The 23488-nt window shown below is 41.9% G+C and overlaps 1 protein-coding gene across 13 annotated transcripts in view; it reads left to right on the top strand.

Annotated features, from left to right (window-relative positions):
* LOC121167581 (heterochromatin protein 1-binding protein 3) overlaps positions 1–23187 on the top strand; it is a 36030-nt gene extending 12843 nt beyond the window's left edge. For 7 of the 13 annotated variants that reach the window (XM_040997078.1, XM_040997070.1, XM_040997067.1 and 4 more), the window contains 9 exons: positions 870–1029; positions 2898–3041; positions 6590–6670; positions 7439–7593; positions 11526–11616; positions 15480–15639; positions 17456–17567; positions 20725–20835; positions 21437–23187. In XM_040997078.1, coding sequence (XP_040853012.1) covers positions 870–1029; positions 2898–3041; positions 6590–6670; positions 7439–7593; positions 11526–11616; positions 15480–15639; positions 17456–17567; positions 20725–20835; positions 21437–21734 — 1312 coding nt within the window. In that variant the 3' untranslated portion in view covers positions 21735–23187. Of the gene's footprint in view, positions 1–869; positions 1030–2897; positions 3042–6589; positions 6671–7438; positions 7594–11525; positions 11617–15386; positions 15455–15479; positions 15640–17455; positions 17568–20724; positions 20842–21436 lie in introns of those variants that run through there. The other 6 variants (XM_040997075.1, XM_040997073.1, XM_040997074.1 and 3 more) reach the window with 5 other exon arrangements.
* The last annotated feature ends 301 nt before the right edge of the window (positions 23188–23488 follow it).

Below are 23488 nucleotides of genomic sequence, written 5' to 3'. Positions count from 1 at the left end.
CCGGTTCTAATCCCAGCAGCTCCACTTCCCATCCAGCTCCCTGCTTGTGGCCTGGGAAGGAAGTCGAGGACAGCCCAAAGCTTTGGGACCCTGCACCGTGTGGGAGACCTGGAGGAGTTCCTGGCTTCTGGCTTCAGATTGGTACAGCACCAGCTGTTGCGGTCACTTGGGGAGTGAATCATTGGACGGAAGATCTTCCTCTCTATTTCTCCTCCTCTCTGTGTATCTGACTTTGTAATAAAAATAAATAAATCTTTTAAAAAAATCTCGTTTCTTTAGGTCCTTATACGAGTACTAATTTATGACTTCTCTCTAGCACCTGAGAGAAAGCATCTTTTTTGTTAATTTAAGTGTGTTAGATTACTATAAATATAATTGTGTATAGTATATTAATCTATACTATAAATATAATGTACCCAGTTTTGAAAATGTTTTGTAAGTTTTTGGTTATTGAACATGTCAGCTTGTGTTTAGACAGACAGTTTTTATCCCTTTCTGATTGTGTGTGATGGTTATTCCTCAGTGTCCTTGGAGGATTGGTTCCAGGACCGTACCCACTCACCCATATATACTGAAGTCCATGGATGCTCAAGTTCCTTGTATAAAATGGAATAGTAGTTGCATAGAATGCATATACATCCTCCCATGTACTTTACATCATTTCTAGATTATTTCTAACACCTAATAACAGTGTCAATGTTGTATAAGAGATTGTTTTGAAAGTAATGGCAAGGGAAAATGTATATATGTACAGGTTAGGTGTAGAGCTTTTTGCTGAATATTTTTGATTCTCAGTGTGGAACCTGCGGATACAGAAGGTCAACTGTTTTGGACAGTATTTTGCATAATAATAATTCTTTGTTTTAAAGTGAGAAAGATCAGTCTAAGGAAAAGGAGAAGAAAGTGAAAAAAACAATACCTTCCTGGGCTACCCTTTCTGCCAGCCAGCTAGCCAGGGCCCAGAAACAAACACCGATGGCTTCCTCCCCACGGCCCAAGATGGATGCAATCCTAACCGAGGCCATTAAGGCAAGTTTTTATTTCAAGCAGTTCATCTCAGATTTCTTTTGTTTTGCTGTTGGTTATTTAAGAGTGGAATCTTTTTGTCCAGACATCAGATATTTTGCTCTGCTTTTGGAAAATTTAGATGGAAAGCCATTGTGTAGTGGGTGTTTTTCTAATGACGTTAAGGGTGCTGGTTTTATTTATAATTCATTACTCAGTTCGTTCATTATAGCTTTTAGGACTGAAAGTTTAAATTCATTCTATAAATATCTAAGGACTACTTTCTTTGTCAAATAACTCTGCTAATTAACTGAATAACACTGAATTTTTGTTTTAAAAAGTATCTTTAGATTAATTTGTAAAGCTGACCAACTAATAATTGGTAGTGGTTGTCTTTCATGCTTGAACTAAATATCCTTTTATAACCCTATTGTTTTGCTTCATATACTAGCAGTGGCAAACTTGAAGATGTGTCTGTGTGATCATTTTGATTTTTTTAAGGGTATCTCCAAATCTTTCAGTGCTTTTATTGTAAAAATCTAAGTTTGCTATGTTTATTTCATTCCTGAGGAGGATTTAAAACGGCTGCTTATGTTCCGATTGAGCCCTGCTGGGGGTAACCACGGCAGGTGTGTGTAAGCATAGTTTAGCTATCACTGATGTAAGATTGGAAAAACAAAACCAAAACCAAGTTTTGCCTTAGACTGGTTCTTTACTCCTCAGACGTCTGCTCCCATTAAGAAAACATTTTTGGTCTGGTCGCTTGCTTGGAGTTAGATCTGCTCCTTATGTAGCCTGTTCTCTGAGGATTTTACTTCATGACCTCTTGGCCTGGACTTGAAGGAGCAAGTTACAGGAAGAGTAGGAAAATCACGAAATTTTTCACGTAATTAAATGAAAAAAATAATATAAATTCAGCTGAGACAGTAGTTTAAATGTGATTGTGTCTTTGTAATATAACGATTACAGCTTCAGACCACCGAGAACATTTTCTGTATCGAAAAGGAGCTGTTTCTCACTGTCAGTTTGGTAGAGCAAGGGATTGTTTTTAGCATTAGTTCTCTTTTTTTTTTTAGACATTTACTTGGATTAAGTGATCCACATTGTCTTGTGTTGACACAGTTATTTCTGGTCCATTAGCCTTTAAAGCATTTTTCTTTGCTGTTGAAATATTTAAAATAATTTTCTTAACCATCCTTACCAAAAGACAGTAAGTGTTACATTTTTTAATAGACAATATCAGCATCAAACTGGTGGACTAGCCCATTGGATAAATAACAGGTGCTTCTGTGTGCTTCAAAATTTAAAACATTTGAAAGAAACAATAACTACCATGTGATATGATGAGCCGCTTAGTTCTTCCTTGAGCATTAGTGAGCATGGAGTACCAGTGAACAGGCTGGAAATAGACGTGCATTTAAACTGCCTGTCTCCGTTGTTACCTAGAACTCTCATGAAGACTAACCAGATTCAGGCCTTTTATTCAGGACTGTCTTTGCTTCTTTCTAATGGTCTGCCTATAAGGGACTATTGGGCCAGATGTGCCAAAACTCATTCCTCATTTGATGCTGAAGATCTGAATTCGAACAGAATAGACTTAAAGTGGAAAAGACTCTTGCTAAAACAGAAAACGCTGTTCATGTGCTTGTGGTCTCATTGGCTATTTAGAACAGCTTAGCTTTGTTGCTGATACACCCAGTGATTCTGTATTTCTTCAGACGTTGTGACCTGAAGTTACCTGAAATACTGTTCATTCTTTCCTACCATCTTTAGCATACATTAGCGAGTGTGGTTGTGGAATAATTTGTTGTGGAAAAATGTGTCAAATTCTGTATCTGATAAAAAGAGTTAATTTAAGGTAATATATGAGTTTTGATAAATCTGTTTTCTAGGCATGCTTCCAAAAGAGTGGTGCATCCGTGGTTGCTATTCGAAAATATATCATCCACAAATATCCTTCTTTGGAATTGGAGAGAAGGGGCTATCTTCTTAAACAAGCATTGAAAAGAGAATTAAATAGAGGAGTCATCAAACAGGTATTGTAATTACTGATAATTTAATTAAACATTCATTAACTCCATACTTAGTGACATTCAAACTTTTTCAATTAAAAATGAATTATAGAATGATGAAATACTTAAATTTAGCCTAGGTTTATAATCTGAAGCTAGGCTTGGAAAAAACGCTTGTTTCATTTGCCTGTGTAACTCTTCTAGAAGGCAGGAGCAAAGAGGTAGTGTTACTTTTTTCCTAGCCAGTGTGCTGTTAAGTAGATTTCCATTCCAAGTTACTGATGTTTGCAGTTATGCAGCACTGAAGACGATGGGTTAAAGAATCTGCTATTACAGTAGCAAAAATAATCATTGCTCTTGTGTGGGATTGTTAAATTTTAAAGCCCAACTCTTGTGACCAGATCTTTTAGTATTATAAAGCAGTTTTGTAAATGGGCTCACCTTAAATGGCTCTTACCTATAAACAGTTAAGCCTGTTAGCGTTAGAGGTGCCTGAGCAAGTTGAGACTGGTACTAGAACCAATGTTGGATTCTTACATAATTTTTTAGAGGCATCTCTTAGAATAAGCGAATTCTAAGGCTTGAATGGATTTTATTTTGTCTAATTTTTCTTGAAAGATCTAAAGTGTTTAAATAACAACCAAAATTCCATGATATTGGCAAAAATGGTTCTGAGAATTTTTATTTTAAGATTTGTTATTTTTATTTGAAAGGCAGATTTACAGGCAGGAGAGACAGAGATTTAAACACCGATTAAGCACTTTCAACAAGAGATTTCAGCAATTAATATTATTTTTTTGTGTGTGCCAAGTGCTTAGGGGTCCATCTGAGTGAAACAGATTACTGTTGTATGTAGTCTTCTCAGAATAATGTAGGGCTGGGGCCCGGCGGCATGGCCTAGTGGCTAAAGTCCTCGCCTTGAATGCACTGTGATCCCATATGGGCGCCGGTTCTAATCCCGACAGCTCCACTTCCCATCCAGCTCCCTGCTTGTGGCCTAAGAAAGCAGTCGAGGACAATCCAAAGCTTTAGGACCCTGCACCCGTGTGGGAGACCCGGAAGAAGTTCCTGGATCCTGGCTTCAGATCGGCATAGCATCAGCCATTGCGGTCACTTGGGGAATGAATCATTAGATGGAAGATCTTCCTCTCTGTCTCTCCTCCTCTCTGTATATCTGACTTTGTAATGAAAATAAATAGATCTTTAAAATAATAATATAGGGCTGATATTCAGTGGGCCTTGAAAACAATCATTTGAAACATTTTACCTAGCCAAATCTAAAGACTCCTCTGAACATAGTGTAAGTGCAACTTATGAGCTAGTTTCATAGTTTTCTTTGTGAAAATATGGTTGTGTAGCTTTTTATTGCCTCCACAAAATGATCCTAGGAATGTGAAGTTGAAACAGCTGGTGTACTACTGGGCGCCTACTTTTTGGTCCAGTGGCTTAAGCTGTTCCCACCTCCAGTGCTAGTATCTCCTAAGAGGACTGATTTGAGTCCTGGCAGCTCCACTGCCAGTCAGCTGCTTGCTGATGCACCTGAGAAAAACAGCAGACGATGGATGACCCAACTGCTTGAACCTGTCACCTGTGGGGGAGGCCTCGTTGGAGTTCCAGGCTCCTGGTTTTGGCTTTGCACAACCTTAGCTGTTGTGGCCAATTGTGATATGAACCAGCAGACGGAAGATATCTCTCGTTCTGTCTCTTCCTCTCTCTAATCTTTCAGATCTTTAGAAAACAAAACAATAGGCCAAAAGCATTTCAGCTTTAAATAGTGCAAACTTAGGTATGAAGGATTTTGGCAATAGCCAAAACTGAAGTTCTATGACGTACTTTTAAACTATGGAACAATGTGGTAAGATCTAATTAATACAATTGTATGCAGTGCCTGCAAAACTATTAGATAACCTTTCCGGAAAGGAATGATAGTCTAATTGATGAAGGGTGGCAAACATTGAGATATGAGCTTCCCCAGGCTTTGAACTTTTCAGACACTACCTACCTTCCAGCAGTTTTCTTCTACCTTTTTTTTTTTTCCTTTACTAAAAGGCAGAGAAAGAGAGCAAGAGCTGACATCCACTGATTCACAACCCAAGTGCCCACCACAGCGAGGGCTGGGCCAGACCTAAACCAACAGCCCTAAACTTGGTCCAGGTCTCTCCTGGGTCGCAGGGACCAAGTCCCTGAGCCATCGTGTGCTGCCTCCCAGGATGTGCACCGTTTGAAGCTGGGTGGGAAGCGTAGGATCCAGGAAGCGAATCAGGCATTCTGAGGGATTGGAAACACCCCAAAATTTTGCATGGTGGTCCAAATGCTTGCTCCTTTTTTACTGACCCTTCCTTACATAGGATATTTGTGGTTTTTTGTATTTATTTGTGAAAGCTTATAGTTGATTTTTTTTTTAAGATTTATCTATTTTTATTGGAAAGTCAGATTTACACAGAGAAGTCTCTTCCATTCACTGATTCACTCTCCCAAGTGGCTGTAACAGTCAGAGCTGAGCCAATCCGAAGCCAGGAGTCTGGAGCCTCTTCCTGGGTTTCCCACACAGGTGGAGGTCCCAAGGCTTTGGGCCGTCCTCGACTGCTTTCCAGGACACAAGCAGGGAGCTGGAGGGGAAGTGGGGCAGCCAGGATACGAACGGGCTCCCATATGGATCCTGGTGCATGCATCCTGGCACACACCAGCCTGGCACACACCATCCTGGCACACACCAGCCCCGCCCCCGAAAAGAAATCTTGGACTCAGCACGATAGCCTAATGGCTAAAATCCTCACCCTTCACTCACCAGGATACCATATGGATGCCAGTTCGTGTCCTGGCAGCCCTACTTCCCACCCAGCTCCTTGCTGTGGCCCGGGAAAGCAAAGCAGTTGAGGACAGCCCAAGGCCTTGGACCCTGCATCCACAAGGGAGACCCGAAAGAGGATCCTGGCTTAGGTTAGGCTCAGCTCCAGCTATTGCCGCCACTTAGGGAGTGAATCAATGGACAGAAAAGTTTTTGGGTACCTGCTACCCATATGGGAGACCTAGAAGATGGTCCTGGCTTTGGCCTGACCTAGTCATGGCCAGGAATGCCATATGGGAGTTGACCATTGAATAGAAAATCTCTCTGTGTCTCTGTTTTCCTCTGTGGCACTGACTTTTAAATGTGTGTGTGTGTGTGTGTGTGTGTGTGTGTATTAAGATTTAAAAAATTTTTATTGCAAAGTCAGATAAAGAGGAGGAGAGACAGAAAGGAAGGTCTTCCATCCAATGATTCACTCCCCAGGTGACCGCAATGGCTGGAGCTGAGTCAGTCCAAAGCCAGGTACCGGGACCTCTTCCGGGTCTCCCATATGGGTACAGGGTCCCAAGGCTTTGTGCCGTCCTCAACCACTTTCCCAGGCTACAAGCAGGGTGCTGGGTGGGTAGTGGAGCCGCCAGGATTGAAACTGGTGCCCATATGGGATCCTGGTGAATTCAAGGCAAGGACTTTAGCCACTAGGCCTCTGCACGAGGCTCAAATAAATACATGTTTTTAAAGTGTATATAAATTGGAATAATCTAAAGTAAAGATTAATTTACTCTAGGTAAAAGGAAAAGGTGCTTCTGGCAGTTTTGTTGTGGTCCAGAAATCAAGAAAACCACCTCAAAAATCCAGAAACAGAAAGGTAAGAAGATTGTGACAGTCTGAGGATTATAATAGTACTACTGTCATTAGAATGTGAGATGAAATGTTTATTGAGATTTTTTTGTGTACTTGGCACTATGCAGAATGCAGCTTTTGTATGAAGGCCTGCAGAAACTGTAAGTAAGTTGTCCAGCTTGAGAGCGTAGAAACCAGGATGACTTAAATGCTTAATGTTGAGTTTTGGGCAGCAATGTGAATTGTAATGCTGTTTGTGAAATGTTTTAAGTTAGAGGAAGTACACAGGGTATTTTTACTCAGTATTTAACCTAAGATCTATACCCACTGCCAAGTTTTGCTTTTTTTAAACACTAATACCCATCTCTCCAAGACCTGATAATGTCATTTAAAATAGACACCTAGTATTTCATGTGTGTTGGCAGTTAAAAATCATATTTCTTTACATCTTTGTTTTATACTTATGAAGATTTTCACACTTTCACAAAGTATTTTAAAACACTGTCAAGATAAACTTCAGTGTTTTGTGATGCTATACTTCATTCTTTGTTACGGAAAACTAAAAATTAATAAAGAATTTTAAATTCTACCCTTCCTTTTGGCTTTAATATATTTTTAACTCTCAACCTGAAATTTTCTTTTCAAGGAAATTGCCACACAAGGGACATTACATGCTGTGCAGTATTTAAATTTGGCAAAATGTAATTGTTTTTTATGCCAGTTGATTGGGCACTCAAATGAGGAACAGAGAGTTGTATATTCTATATTAATCGTAATTTCTGGTATCTTCCAGAAGAGCAGCGTAGCAGTAGATCCAGAACCACAAGTCAAATTGGAAGATGTGCTCCCACTGGCCTTCACGCGTCTTTGTGAACCTAAAGAAGCTTCTTACAGTCTCATCAGGAAATATGTTTCCCAGTATTACCCTAAACTTAGGGTGGACATCAGGTATGAGCCATTAGCTGAACTCCTTCAAATGTGTAGTATTAACGTTTTAGTCCCTTCTGAGCAAGAAAGGAGATGGGATGAATTTTCAAGACTGACTTTAGCCAAGCTAGGGATAAATTATTCTTGTGTGATTTTTGAGGATTTTTTTCCTGCTACATTATATTTGCCTTTTCATAGTTCTATACATAATATAGTAGAAAGTTAACCATATGTTCTTTTTTAGTTTTAATAATGTTTTATTTATTTACTTTAGAAAGTGAAGGCTGTTATGTTGAGATGCATTCCCCAGATACCAGCCACAGTCCCTGGGCAAGCACAAGCGCTGGGGATCAGAGCTGAGGTGTCCACCTTTTTGGCAGGGTATCAGTCGCTCGAGCTGTCACTTTCATCTCCCAGGGTCTGCATCACTGGGATACCAGAGACGACAAGCTGGAACCAGTTTAGGATGTACATGTCTTAATAGGCAAAGTGCTTGGCTCATCCAGGTATTTTTAAATCTGTGCTTCGTTGGATGCACTGATGTGGAACCTGTGGCTGTACAAGAGCTGCTGTAGCTCTTCTCATATTAGCTGTATATCTTTTTAGATACTCATCTTCCACTTAGATGAAAGAACTCAGGTGGAAATAACAGCATCTTAACATTTATTCTGACCGAATTTGATGGTGTAATTCATTTGTGAAAAATAATGAAGTCTCAATGCCTGCCATTCAGCATCTAGACTGAATAGGATCGTTGATATATTTCTCAGTTTGGAGATTTATGCAGGAATTTTGTTTACAGCTCAGAATTTGAGGGTTTTTCTTTTTTTCTTAATTTTATTTGAAAGGCATAGAAACAGATATCTTACGCCTACTGGTTTTGTTTCCCAAATGACTGCAGTACTTAAGTCTGGCCCAGACTGGCACCAGGGCTGAGCACTTTGGCTTTCTCATGTGGACAGTAGGGACTGAAGTAACTTAGCCGTTGTATGTTGCCTCCCAGGATCTGCATTAGCAGGAAGCAGGAATTGGAAGCAGAGCCATGACTCAAATCCAGGCACCCTGATAGGGGTTTCAGGTTCCCAGAGTCTTAATCGCAGTATTAAAGGCCTACCCCAGAGTTCAAGGTTATTATTATTATTTTTTTAATTCTTAATTTTGTAACTTAGTTGAAAGGCAGGGAGGGACAAACATAGGCCTTCACCTGCTGAGGCACTTCCGAAATACCTGCAATGGCCAGGCGAGGCCAGGCCGAAGCTTGGCTTTGCGCACAGTATGCACAGAGCCAACTGCTTGAGCCGTCACCTGCTGCCGCTCTACAGGTGAGTAGTAAGGCAGAAGCGGAAGCCAAGCTGTGCTTGAACGCAGGCACTCTGAGTTGAGGCCACCCTGGCTGGTGTCTTTGAGTTTTGCATGTGTTCATGTGATGTCTTTGTTGTGATGACTTCTGGAAAATTGTATACTCCACTTCTGATCCAGTTCTCTACATGTGATGTGGGAAAGCAGTAGAGAATGGCCTAAGGCCTGGGGCTGCTACTTCCATGTGGGAGACTTGGAGGAGGAAGCTCCTGGATCCTAGCTTCAGATCAAACTCAGCTCTAGCCGTTGTAGCCATTTGGGGAGTGAATTAGCAGATATATCTTTCTCTGTCTCTCCTCTGTAAAGCTTGCCTCTCGAATAAAATAAATCTTTATAAATACAAAGAAATACATTGTATGATACTTTAAAGATGGGAAACACATTTTACTTTTGTCTCCCTTAAATCTGGTAGCTAGAGTCCATGTCCTCCCTCCGAGTCTTTCTTTCCTTTTGATTATACTTTACGTGAAATCAGTGCAACTTTGCTAACATGCTTTGTTTTACTTGAATTTTTGAGAGACAAATAAAGCTCTTATCCTGCTTGAAACACCTGCAACAAACAGGGCTGAGCTGGTGATGATTCACTCCCCAAGCAGCCGCAATAGCTGATGCTGCGCTGATTCGAAGCCAGGAACCTCCTCCAGGTCTCCCATGCAAGTGCAAGGGTCCTCAACTGCCTTCCCAGGCCACAGGCAGGGAGCTGGATGAGACATGGAGCAGCCGGGATTAGAACCATTGCCCACGTGGGATCCTGGTGTGTTCAAGGCGAGGACTTTAGCCACTAGGCCACCACGTCGGGCTCCATATTGTTAAATTTTATTTTGGAAGTTTTCAAATAGGCTCAAAAAAAGTAGGAAGAAGCTAACATCATATTAATATAATCCATAACAAAATTCCTAAAAAGAATCCAATAAAAATCTATCTATTGTGAATTATTTCTTTTCTTTTTCTTCTAAGAAAAAGAGAAGTGGGGTGATAGAAGACAGAGAGCTCTGATATCTACTAGTTATTCCTCAAATACCTGCAGCAGCCAGGGTGGAGCCAGGCCCAAGTCAGGAACCAGTTGACCCTGGTCTCGGACAGGGGTGGCAGGGGCCCAAGAATTTGAGCTATTTTCCACCAGACACATTAACAAGAGCTCTGTTTGAAGAGGAGCAGCTAGGACTCAGACTAACTCCTTTAATAGGATACCAGGCTTCTAGGGAGTCTTTAGCTTGCTTTGCCACAGCAGTTGGGCCCATTCTACAAGTTCTGAATCTTACTTCTGTGCCTATTTTTCTCCACCACCAAAAAAAAAAACCCAAAGGAAACAAACAAACAAAAAACACTCATCACATGCTACCCTCCTGCATATTTTACTTGGATTTTATTTTTTCATTGTCTGTATGCCTCATTTGAATATCAGATTCTTAAGGTCTGGTACTTTTTATTTACCCATGGCCTCACATGTCATAGAAACTTGATAAATATGAAATGAATGAATAGATCAGCAAATCTCTAGACCACTTTTTTTTTTTTAAAGATTTATTTTATTTTTATTGGAAAGGCAGATATACAGAGAGGAGAGACAGAGAGGAAGATCTTTCGTCCGATGATTCACTCCCCAAGTGAGCCGCAACGGCCGATGCTATGCCGATCTGAAGCCAGGAGCCTCTTCCGGGTCTCCCACGCGGGTGCAGGGTCCCAAAGCCTTGGGCCGTCCTCGACTGCTTTCTCAGGCCACAGGCAGGGAGCTGGATGGGAAGCGGGGCTGCCGGGATTAGAACCAGTGCCCATATGGGATCCCGGGCATGCAAGGCGAGGACCTTAACCACTGCGCCATCACGCCGGGCCCTGGACCTCTCTTAAAATTAAATGTGCCCCATGTGAGATAAAAATTAGGTGTGTGCTGTCATTGATTGAGGGGCCGGAGAGCATTGTGAGGAAGAGCATGGGCTTTGGAACTGGGTCCCTCATCGAGATCCTGGTTCTTTCATTGTGTACCTCTCTTCACGCTCCATACTAAATCCATAGTTACCATCTTAGTTTGATATCTGACTTTTTTACAATCCTAAAGGAAAAACTGAACATGCTGGTTTACACACATACTTTATGTTGTCCTCCAACATGTTTGAAAATCTTAGGAGTCTACGGCCATACCACCCTGAATGCGCCCAATCTCGTCTGAAAATCTTAGGAGTTTTGTCTACTATTTAAAGTACACGTAGCCCACCCAAGATTGAGTTTTGAACTTTGAATTTCTTTGGAAACCTCTTAGGTTCTCACCAGTTTCAACTCTAAATAATCTCAAGATTTTATTTCCTCTTAATTTTGGTTGTGCATTTCTAATGTTTAATGTCCAGATTTTTGCCTTAAAAAATTTCAGAGTTAGGTGAGACTTGAAAGAGCATAAAGCACAGGCATGGGTTCTGTGTACGAGCACTGACTACGCCGCTGTTGTTAAGGGGTCTCAGTAGTTTGTCTTTGCTGTTTTGTCCCATTTTAAGAAAATATTGCAAGTGGAAAGAATTTGCATTCTGTCTGGGATTAACCCTGTGTTTGCATTTTTCTTTCATTGATACCTTTATCACTATATTTTGTTTTTTTTCCTGCAGGCCTCAGCTGTTGAAGAATGCTCTGCAGAGAGCAGTGGAAAGAGGCCAGTTGGAACAGATAACTGGCAAAGGCGCTTCAGGGACATTCCAGGTTAGAGACTGAACGCTTTGCTTATAGGGAAAGGGTTCTTCAACTTTTGTGTTTGAGGACCTTCTTGCACTCTAAAAATTTATTGGGATCCCAAAGATCTTTATGTTTTAATTATTAATCTATTTTTAAAGATGATTCATTCATGAAAGTCAGACTTTCAGAGAGAAGGAGTGACAGAGAAACATCTCTCTGCTGGTTCACTCCCAAAATAACCGCAGTGGTTGGAGCTGAGCCAGTCTGAAGCCAGGAGCTTCTTCTGGGTTTCCCACATTCGTACAGGGGCTCAAGGATTTGGAACATCCTCCACTGCACTCCTGGTTATTAGCAGGGAGCTGGATCAGAAGTGGAGCAGCCAGGACTTGAACCAGTGCCCATATGGGATGCCAGTGCTGCAACTGAAGATTAGACCACTATACCACTATGCTGACCCTTGTATCAATTATTTAAAAATAACAGTAGTAAGCATACTATATATTAACATAGCAATACATTTTTTATGAAATATAACAGTATATTAACTGATACATTTTTTATGAAACACTTTAATGAGAGAGGCTGCACTGCTTACATTTTTATACATGCCTTTGATATCTGGCTATAAGAGAAGTCACCTAATTCTTCCATGTGGTTTGGATTATGTCCAGAAGAACTTCCAGCCTCACACAGACACAATTAGAAAAAAAGGTGAATTGTTAATACCATTTTTTGATACTACAACAAAACTCAATAAGTGATAGCTTTTGTTGAAGTCATACTGTATGATTTGATTATTTTTAATAAAGTGACAGTTGTACAGCTATTTGCACATTTAGTGCATTTCCATCCCTCAGGAAAGCTCTCTTGTGCCAAGCTGCAGTCACTTCCAGTTCCCATCCTGGCCTCACATAGCCAGCTTGTCTTTTTTCTCTCTAGATTTGCCTTCCTTGCACATTCCACACATAAAGAATCATTCACTATGTGGCCTCCTGTGTTTGGCTTTTCACTTAGTGTAATCTTTTATTGTTACCTGTGTTTTAGCCCATATCAGTACTCTATTAGCAAATTGTATTCATTTTGTTGATCTAATACATTTTGTTTATTTGTGAGTTGATGAACATTTGGATTATTGTCGCTTCCTATCTGTAGCTGTATGCTGCTATTTGAATTTTTATTTCTGTTCATTTTATTGGAAAGGGAGAGAGATCGATTGATTCATCTTCAATTCCTTACCTAACCAGATGCCTACAACAGCCAGACTAAAGCTGTAGAGCCCAGAATTCAGTGTGTGCGTGGCAGGGACCCAAGCACTGGAGCCGTCACCACCTGCTCCCAGGGTGTGCATGAGCAGAGATCTGAATTGGAAACACAATAGCCAGGTCTTAGCAAAGCATCTGGATATAGACCCCAAACGTACCAAGAAATGACCTAACCACTGTGCCAGACCTCGGTGACCAGTTGTATCTTTTATTTTCATGTGCTATGTAGTTAGCAATGACATTGCACCCTATATGATTAATTTATGTTTTAAGAGACTGGCAATATGGCAGCACCATTTTACATTTTCTCCAGCAGTGTATATTTCAGTTTCTCCATGTCCTTGTCAACAGTTGTGTTCTGTATGTTTATTTGTTTTAGCTATAGCTGTGGCACTGGATATGAGCTGGTATTTCATGGTTTTGATTGGCATTTCCCTGCTGACTATTGATGCTAAGCATCTTTTCTATTATTAATGACCATTTAATTTTTTCAGTAAGATGTCTCTTCAAATTACGCACTTTTTAAAATTTTTCGTTTTAATTATGAATTAGATAATGAGACAAAAAGCTGCTGTCAACTGGTTTCACTCCTCAGATGTGCAGTGGCCATGGTGCCAAAGCTAGGATCTGGAGCTTGGTCCAGACCTTCTGCAAGAGCGGCAGGAACTCAGTTACCGCCCAGGGTCTGCCTTGGGGAGGCCAAGGCAGACAGTGAGCTAAGAGTGAAATTTTTAATTGTTTACATAGTTAAGAGGGATGCATGCCCTTATGGGCCTCTGATTAGGATTAGGAATGGCAGGCGTGGAGGAAGTGGTTGGGATAACCACTCCAAGCTGTTTGTTTTTGTTTTTGTGTTCTGTGTCCATGGAAGAGGAGGCATAGGGGGACCCTCCTTGCTGAGAAACAACATCAGTACCAGGAGATGGGGGACAATTCGTTGATGACACCTGAGAGCTTCCTTCTTTTTGCATGTAGACAATCATCCCAGCTCTGTTTATGGAAAGACTATCCTTTTGTTATTGAATTTTCTTGACACATTCCCGCAAACCAGTTGACCATAAGAGCTTGTTTATGGGCTCTCAGTTCTCTTCCGTTGATTTTTGTGTGTGTGTGTGATATACAGAGAGGAAGATCTTCCGTCCGCTAGTCCACTAGTTCGCTCCTCAGTTGGCCGCAGCAGCCAGAGCTGAGCCAGTCTGAAGCCAGGAGCCAGAAGCTTCTTCTGGGTCTCCCACACGGCTGCAGGGTCCCAAGACCTTGGGCTATCCTCCACTGCTTTCCCAGGCCACGAGCAAGGAGCTGGGTGGGAAGTGGAGCAGCTGGGACATGAACTGGCACCTAAATGGGACCCTGGCCCATGCAAGGCGAGAACTTTAGCCATTAGGCTAGCATGCTGGGTCCCCTCTTTTTTTTTTTTTTTTTTTTTTGTTAAGGATTTATTTTGTTTATTTGAAAGGCGGAGTTGAGAGGGAGTAGTAGAGAAAGATCTGCCAGCTACTGGTCCAGCCTCCAAATGACCAAAACGGCTGGGGTTTTTCCAGATGAAAGCCAAGAGCCAGAGGCTTCTGCTGAGTCTGCCTGGTTGGTTCCACAGAGGCGCTCTTCCACTACTTCCCTGAGTGAAGCAGTGGAGCTGGATCATGGAACGGACAGGAGCCGAACCAGTGCCCGTGTGGGATGCTGGCATTGCATGCGTCGGCGTAAGCTAAACCAGAATAGCAGTCCCAGTGCTTTTCTTACGATTAGTATCTTAGCTGCATATGTAGCAGATACTCACTCTTCCTGTTTCATCCCATGAAGTATCAGAAGGTGCACATGTTATAGTTGAGGTTTAATAATTTTTACCACTTCCTCAGAGGCATTTCTAAGAGAAACTTTTTTTAACCTTAAGTGCATAGCAGTGATGTAGACGGTGTAACATCTGGTACATTTTAGTGCCTTTACCTTGCTTCATAGCAATAATTTTATCAACCATTGGTTTCAGGCAATCAGAATATATGTCAACACAGTGACAAAGATAAATCACATTATAGTTCTGTTATGGAAATAGTTTTGAACTTTCAGATTGTCTGCAGGATGAGTCTCATGGCCCTCCACCTGTGTGTGGCTAGCCTTTGAGGACCACTGCTGTGGAATATTCCTCATGTTCGCCTTTACTCTTTTTGTCAGTACTGATCTATTCCCAGCTTTTTGTCATACAGTACCCTAAGTATCTACCAGAATTTTCCTTAGCCGCTTTTCTGATAGGATTTTTTAAAGGCTAAGATTTTATGACTGCTTCATTCTTTAATTTGAAAAAGAAGGTAGTCTTGGAGAGTTGGTTTTTGGAAGATTAACTTGCTTCTTGGAAGGGAGCTGTCCGTATTGGGAGGGTCGGTTATTAGTTGATGTGTTAGGATGGGCAGTTGGGTAAACGGAAGTGGCTGCATTAGTAAGAGGGTTGGGACTCTTCAGAAAGATTGAATACCTTGGAAAATGAGAAGACAAAGTCCCTACTCTGACAATTTACTGTAAAACGTATCTGTGCTGATGCAGGAACTCCGACCCACCTGGTGCAGAGGAGTCTTGTCTTGACCTGCTTTGGGAGAGTGTTGTCTTGATGCTTTTCTCTTCCTCCTTGGAAAACAGCTGAAGAAATCAGGGGAGAAGCCCCTGCTGGGTGGAAGCCTGATGGAATATGCAATCTTGTCTGCCATTGCTGCCATGAACGAGCCCAAGACCTGCTCTACCACAGCTTTGAAGAAATATGTCCTGGAGAACCACCCGGGGACCAATTCTAACTACCAAAGTAAGCATCAGAGTTGTATGCATTTTACCAGCTTTAGAAATCATATTATTAATATGAAAGTTATAGCTACTGACTTAGAAAATCTAGAAGGAAAATCTAGCTTTAAAACTTCAGATTTTAGGGGCCAGTATGGTGTCATAGCGAGCTGGTTTTTCACCTATGGAGACCAGCATCCCATGTGAAAGTTCTGGCTTCACTCCCGATCCAGCTCCTGACCTGGGAAAGCAGCAAAGGATGGCTCAGGTCTTGGGCACCTGCACCCACATGGGAGCTGGAGGAAGACCCTGGCTCCTGGCGTCAGACCAGTTCAGCTCTGACAGTTGCATCAATAGGGAAGTGGTCCAGCAGATAGAAGATTTCTCCCTCTTTTTTTTCCTCTTTTTATTTCTCTCTGTAACTTTGATTTCCAAGGAAAATAAGTAAATCTTTTCAGTGTCTCCAAATGACTGCAGCAACCAGGGCTGAGACAGGCTTAGTCAGGAGCTCGGTGCTTGTTCTGAGGCTCCCACGTGGGTGTAAGTGGCTCAGGGATTTGAACCATCTTCTGCTGCTTTCCCAGTGGCACCGGGAAAGAAACTGGTGCCCATATGGGGTACTGGTGCTGCAGGCAGCAGCCTCACATGTTACATCAAAACTCCGGCACAGTTTAATTATGAGAATTGTACACCTGCCATCCAGGTGGGATCTTAGTGAAGCAGGGAGAGCCCTAGATGCGTTCAGTTTGCAGTCAGGGGTTTCGGTATGAGTCCCCTGGCATCCTCCCGCCTCTCAGGTCTGGAATGTCTTGCTAGTAGAAGGGTTCCTGGGAGTAGAATAGTCACATTCTCTCCAGGAACCTCCTACGGCCCTCTTGGTGGTGCAGGGCAAGTGAGATTCCTCTGAGCCGCCGGGAAGACTGGGACCCGCCCAGCTGTGTTACTGAACTTGCTGTATAAATGTACAGCTTTTTCTGACACGTATTTTATTGTCATTTAGATAGATTCTGACGTTCACAAAACCTCTTAGTGTATTTTTGCTTACTTCAGAATGCTTACTAAAACATCTAGTTTCACTTTGAAATCAAGTCAGTTTTAGACTGTATGCAACTTAGGTTATTGATTGAAGCTCTGAAACAAAATACTTCAGATAATTTTCAAAAAAGGTAATTCTGAAGTCTTGACTTTTAACGTGTGAAATATGTATATTTTAATGTTTTTAAAAAAAGAATTGCTGTAAGAATTGCTATCTACTTTGCAAACTGGTTTATGTAAGATGCATGCAAACGTGTGTGTGCATATATATCTAATGTTTAATTGTGCATGTAGTTCACTGTGAATTAGTTCATGATATCTGTATTAACCAAATATTTTAAGAGATGAATTTGGATAGTGATCTTTCCAGTGTTGCTGGTTTTGAGACACTGTATCACCATTAAATATGCTTTTGAGAAATAAGTGTCTGAAAAAATTGGTGAGACCTTCAGAAGCCACAGTGTTTTTTGTTGGTTTATAAGGGGTTATATATGTTCATTTTTGTCAATGCTGTATGGCTCTCCACACCTCTTTAAATGAGTAGAAAGAAGCACTGGTTTTGTGTCTTGTTAGCATATGGCCCCTGAAGCTGTGTGGGCTGGTGTTTGCTCACATGGGAAATGAGAAGTGCATCTCAGCAGCCTTCATTCTAATTTCATTATTTCCTAGTTTGTGGTCACTGAATTAATTTCCTTTGACTACGAAAAATTGACTTGGCATATGTCAGTTAATGTGAGAAAACAGAACTGGTTGAGAGAATGATCCAGTGTGACTAGTTAGACAACTTTCTTCCATTTTTTGTTCAGTGCATTTGCTGAAGAAAACGCTACAGAAATGCGAAAAGAACGGGTGGATGGAGCAGATCTCTGGAAAAGGATTCAGTGGCACCTTCCAGCTCTGTTTTCCCTATTACCCCAGGTAAGCACTTTTTTTTTTTAAGATTTTTTTTTTTTTTTAATTGGAAAGGCAGATATACAGAGAGGAGAGACAGAGAGGAAGATCTTCCGTCCGATGATTCACTCCCCAGGTGAGCGCAACGGCCGATACTATGCCGATCCGAAGCCAGGAGCCTCTTCTGGGTCTCCCACGCGGGTGCAGGGTCCCAAAGCTTTGGGCCATCCTCGACTGCTTTCTCAGGCCACAGGCAGGGAGCTGGAAGGGAAGTGGGGCCGCCGGGATTAGAACCGGCGCCCATATGGGATCCTGGGCGTGCAAGGCGAGGACCTTAACCACTTGCGCCACCGTGCCGGGACCGGTAAGCACTTTTAATAGGAAATATTGGCCTTGGTGAATTTAATGTCTGATTTTAGGTTATAGGATTGGTTTAATTTGTTTTACCTTTATTGCTATTATACACAACTGGAAGTGTATGAAAATGAAGAATCGTTCAGGCAGTATTGTTTTGAAGCAAAAGGTCTCCATATAAGGACAGGAGAGGGGACAGGTAACTGGGCAGTGGGTTAAGCTGCTGCTTGGGATGCCCACATCACATCTGAGTTTCTGATTCAAGTTGTGGCTTCTCTGCTTCTGATCCAGCTTTCTGCTAATGCAGTCCTGAGTGATAGCAGATGAACATTACGCAAGTGCTTGAAACCCTGCCGCACTGTGGTAGAACCAGATGGAGTTCTGGCTTGTTGCTTTGACCTGGCCCGCTCCTGCCTGTTGAGAGCACTGGGGGAATGAACCAGCGGACGGAAGGTCTCTGTGCAACACATGCACATGACGGGCATTGTATACACATTCTTTATCCTGCCCTGTCGCCTTCTAAATGAATTTTTAAACAAAGACTAAATTGGAGTTTTTGCTGTCCTACGGAGTTTATTAGCCAGTTATTTTTCAAATGAAGCACTCGATTCTTGAGATTCTTGGACAGTCATTTTGATACTCATGTCTTTTTTAAGTGATAATGACAGGAAAATATTAGAAAATTACATGTATGTTTCAGGGCCTGCACTGTGGCATGGTACACTAGGCTTTCACCTGAGACGCCAGCACCAGTGTGAGTCCCAGATGCCCCACTTCCATCCAGCTCCCTGCTTATGGGAGAGCAGCATAGGATGGCCCAATTCCTGGGGCCCCTGCACCCATGTGGGGGGCCCAAAAGAAGTTCCAGGGTGCTGGCTTTGGGCTAGGTAATCTCTGGCTGTTGAGGCCATTTGGGGAGGGTACCAACAATGGGAGGTCTCTCTCCCCCCTCCTCCTTTGTGTATCTGTGCCTTTCAAATAAAATAAATCTCAAGGAAATTATAAGGCCTTGCGCGATGGCTCATTGACTAAATCTTCATCTTGCAAGTGTCAATCCCATGTGAATGTCAGTCCATGTATCAGCTGCTCCACTTCCCATCCAGCCCCCTGCTTGTGGCCTGGGAAAGCAGTCAAGGACGGCCCAAGGCCTTGGGACCCCACACCCACGGGGAGACCTAGAGGAAGCTTCTGGCTCCTGGCTTTGGATCAGCTCAGCTCCGGCCACTGTGGCCACTTAGGGAGTGAAACAGTAGGCATGAGTTCTTTGTCTCTGTCTCTGCATGTCTCTACAAATCTGCCATGCTTTTCCAATAGAAATAAATAAATCTTTAAAAAAAAGAAAAGGATGGAAGGGAAGTGTCTTAATGTGATTACAGAATATTAATTCATACTTTAACGGAGGAAAAAAAAGGAAATTAGGGCACGGTGTAGTAACCTAGTGGCTAAAGTCCTCATCTGGGATCTGCTAGGATCCCATATGGGCACCGGTTCATATGCCTACTGCCCCACTTCCCATCCAACTCCAAAGCCTTGGGACCCTGCACCCACGTGGGAGACCGGAAAGAAGCTCGTGGCTTCTGGCTTCAGATTGGCGCAGCTCTGGCTGTTGCAGCCACTTGGGGAGTAAACCAGAATTTGTAATAAATCTTTTTTTAAAATGAAATGATATATATTCTTTAAATGACTAATACCAGCTGGGGAGAACGTTGACTGCTCCCAGAAGCTTAGCTCTGCCTTCCATAATACTGTAGAGGCTTCCTTGCTTCCCTTCGTTCCTCCCTTCCTCCCCCCACCCTTCTTCCTCTCTTTCTTTGATCTTTCCTTCTCCCTTCCTCCTTCCCCCTCTTTCTCTGTCACTCTGCTTTTCAAAGATTAAAATTAAAAACAGAAGTTCTTGCCAAATTGCTCTTGAATATTTTTGGTATATGAGGGGCTCTTCAAAAATTTCATGCCAAACTAATTGGGGAAAAAATACCTTGTGAATTTCAGATTATAAGAAAGACTTCGAGGTCTTTACCCAGAATTGTGAAGGCAAAAACTGCTGATATACCTTCCATGGTTATGTGCTCAGTGTCTCAGTTTGGACATGTCAGGAATTTGTAATTGGTTACTCATTAAATGATCAATTTCAGGAAATGGTAGGAAGAAGACAATGAAGGATAGTCTGGAGCTTGTCAGGGTTTGTCCTAAGAATGTGAGTTCAAAATAGGTGATACTGGGCCAGTGTTGTGGTGCATATAACCACCACTTGTGCTGCCAGCAACCCATAGGAGATGGAGTGGCTGGTTTGAGCCCCATTTTTCCTGTGTGCAGATGCTTGTGGAAGATAGCATTTGATGACCCAAGTGTTCTGGCTCCTTCTACCCAGATAGGAGACCAGGATGGAGTTCCTAGCTTCTGGTGGCTTCAGTCTGGCCCAGTCCTGGCTGTTGCCAGTATCTGGGGAGTCAATCAGTTATTGAAAGAGGTCTCTGCCTCTCCCTGTGACTCTGTCACTCTCCCTTTTATTTACTTTTAAGTTAATTAATTAATTAATATCATTTTATGACACAGTTTCATAGGCTGTGGCATTCACCCAGACCCTTCCTCCATATTGTTACAGTTCATAACCAGACATGATTCCTTCATCGCGGCATGGACCATGCGGAGTGTCACTCTCCCTTTTTTGTGAAATCAAGTAGTTTATAATTTGTAACATGGCGTTTGTGACCTAGCATGCTGTTTCAGAGGCAGCTGGGGTGCAGTGGGCTGTGTCCTGGGTGGGGGCAGGTGGAGCCTGCACTCTAACCCTGTGTGGACTGCTGGCTGTAACAGATTTTTGTTTTTTTAGCCCGGGGGTTCTGTTTCCGAAGAAAGAGCAGGAGGATTCTGAAGACGAGGATGAAGATGACGATGAGTCATCAGAGCATGACTCTGAGGATGAAGAGCCACCACCTAAGAGGTGTGGGTGTGTGGAAACCCTGCGTGGGGTCGGGAGGACAAGGAGGGGCGCTGCAAAACGTTCATGGGAAATGAGAAGTTTATTTGGATGCCAAAAATAAATTGAAATCCATGTGTACATTTTTCATGATATATATGAACTTTCTAAAGTGCCATTGTGGAAAAGGTTCAGATAGAAAAGTGTCTTAAGAGCTCAAAATTCTCAGGTTCTTTGTGTGATGTTGAAATTTATCTTCTCTGAAAATACAGAGGCTCTGAATATACTGAAACTCTGTGTCGTAAACCTTTTGGTTAAACCTCTCTAGGAGCATATATTTATGTCTATACAAAATATGTATGAATGTATATAGTTATACTTTGTTGAAAGAAAATAATCTGAAAATGAAATTTTGCATAGATTTCCATGAACTGGACTGCATTTTTATTTGTTTGTTTTTGGACTGAATTTTTAAACAGTTTTACTGAAGTCACTAGGAAGTAGTTGAGTCACATTGTCATTATAGGTGATGTCTACTGTGTTGTGTTTCTTCAGAGCACCTGGCTGGCCTGGCAAAGTGAATTTCTGCTTTAGTAAGTCATTACCTTTGATTTTTTTGTTCCTGCAGGTTGCAGAAGAAAACCCCAGCCAAGTCCCCAGGGAAGGCTGCAGCCGTGAAACAAAGAGGGTCCAAGCCTGCACCTAAAGTTCCAGCTGCCGCACGGGGGCGAGTGAGGCCTCTGCCCAAGAAAGCCCCTCCAAAGGCCAAGACGCCAGCCAAGAAAGCCAGGCCCGCCGCCCCAGTCTCTAAGAAACCCGCTGGCGGCTCTTCAAAGAAGCCTGCTGCCAGAGCAAGAAAGGAAGTGAAACTGCCTGCTAAAGGCAAATCTACCGTGAAGAAATCTTTCAGAGCAAAAAAGTAAATTTTATAGGAAATAAGGGTATCATGATGGAATTCAAAATCTTATTTTCTAAGGTCAGTGTGCATTTGTTTTAGTTTTGGTGTTTTTAAAACTACATTTGCCCCCCTCCTCTCCGAGCATTATGAGAAGGGGACTATACATAAACACACGTAGGCATTGGCTAGCTTGAGATGCTGTTCTCAGTGCCTGCTCTTTGAGTCATTTTAATTTCTGCAATAATCCTGGACTTTATTCAACCATGTAACCTATACTTGCCCTTTGTTGCTCCTCTTCCCCAGACTTTTTTTTATGGGCAGCTTGGCGCTTCCCCCACCCCACCTTCAAGTTTTATGTAAACAGTTGCAAAAGTTTTTATATTTGTAGAAAGCATCAAGAACAGATGCCAGCCGGGTGCTAGAAGTAGAAAGAGTGTAGCACTGACGGGACTGTTGGACCTCCTGCTGAGGAGGCTGCGTTAGCCGCAAGATCTTATTTATACAAACCACTCCACTCATCCTTCCCTCCGGCTGTAAATACAGAGACGTGTCAGCTTTGCAAGTAAGCCAGAAGCGAAGTGATCTCCCTCAGTTCGAGGGCGGGCGGCTCCGGGGGCCACTCTTGACACTGATTTTCTAGGTGTTTTTCACGGAGCCTGGTGCTGCAGTCCCTGAACAGCGCACAGTGTCTCTGTACCATTTGAGTTTTGACTGAAGGGGAAGTGTAAGGATGTATTGAGTCTGTGATTTCTAGTGTCACTTGGTTACCAAAAATCAAAACATAGAAATCTTGATCAAATGTTTAAATATATATTTTAATATTTGGAGCATGAATTGTCATTTCCTGTTTGCCTTTTTTATAAGGAAACGTTGGAGAGTTCCCTCAATGCTCATATAGAAATGTTAAATGGAAAAACAAACAATTTGCTAAAATAAACTAGATTGGAGTTTCATCTCTGGGCTTTTTCCCCTGTTTTCTTTCCACGGCACTTTTGATATTAAGCAAGTGGCTTCTTTTTTGAGATTTTAAAAACAGATAAGTAAATGAAGCCCTACTACCTACCCCTTTATTACTTGTATTTGTTTCAATATTGTGAGATTGTGTTAAGTAGTACTAGCTTTCTACTGGAGAAATTCCAGTTTCTGGTTATCATTTATCCTCCCTGTGGCACTTAACATTTTTATTGTCTTAAACTTTTGCTGTACGTTTTCTGGCCCCTTGAGTGCTACCAGAGACAAAAGGTGTTTGTTTCATTTTCATTCCACTTTCATTGTCTCCTGGGATCCCTTCTGAAGCCTAAACTGTGGGAAATGGACTGAAGAAGATTGGCTTAAATTCCATCGTAATCATGTGTGATCCCATCATGAATTATTGGAATTGTGTTGCATGTAAGGCAATCTTTCCTGTTGTAAATCTTCCTTTTTTTAAATGTACATATATTTTGAAAAATATGAATAAACATGACATTTTAAAAGCTGCTGACCAGTAGCTTATGTTTTAAAGTTTCTAGTTTTTCCCCAGAACTAGCTATAAATATTACCCTCTTTTTGAGTTTTACGTTCCTTGCAGTGGAATGTTTTGCTTTACTTTTTAAAATAAAAGCTCTAGTCTATTTGCTTTTTTAAAATCCATTAAGACAGTGTTTCTTTACCTTTTTTTTTTTTTTAAGATTTTATTTATTGGAAAGTCAGATATACAGAGAGGAGAGATAGAGAGGAAGATCTTCCGTCCAATGATTCACTCCCCAAGTGAGCGCAACGGCCGATGCTATGCCGATC

Source organism: Ochotona curzoniae, unplaced genomic scaffold, assembly GCF_017591425.1.
Source record: "Ochotona curzoniae isolate NIBS_2020 unplaced genomic scaffold, NIBS_Ocur_1.0 patch392, whole genome shotgun sequence".
Classification (NCBI taxonomy): domain Eukaryota; kingdom Metazoa; phylum Chordata; class Mammalia; order Lagomorpha; family Ochotonidae; genus Ochotona; species Ochotona curzoniae.
The sequence above is the reverse complement of the archived record's forward strand: the minus strand, read 5'-3'. Positions and strand labels throughout refer to the sequence as shown.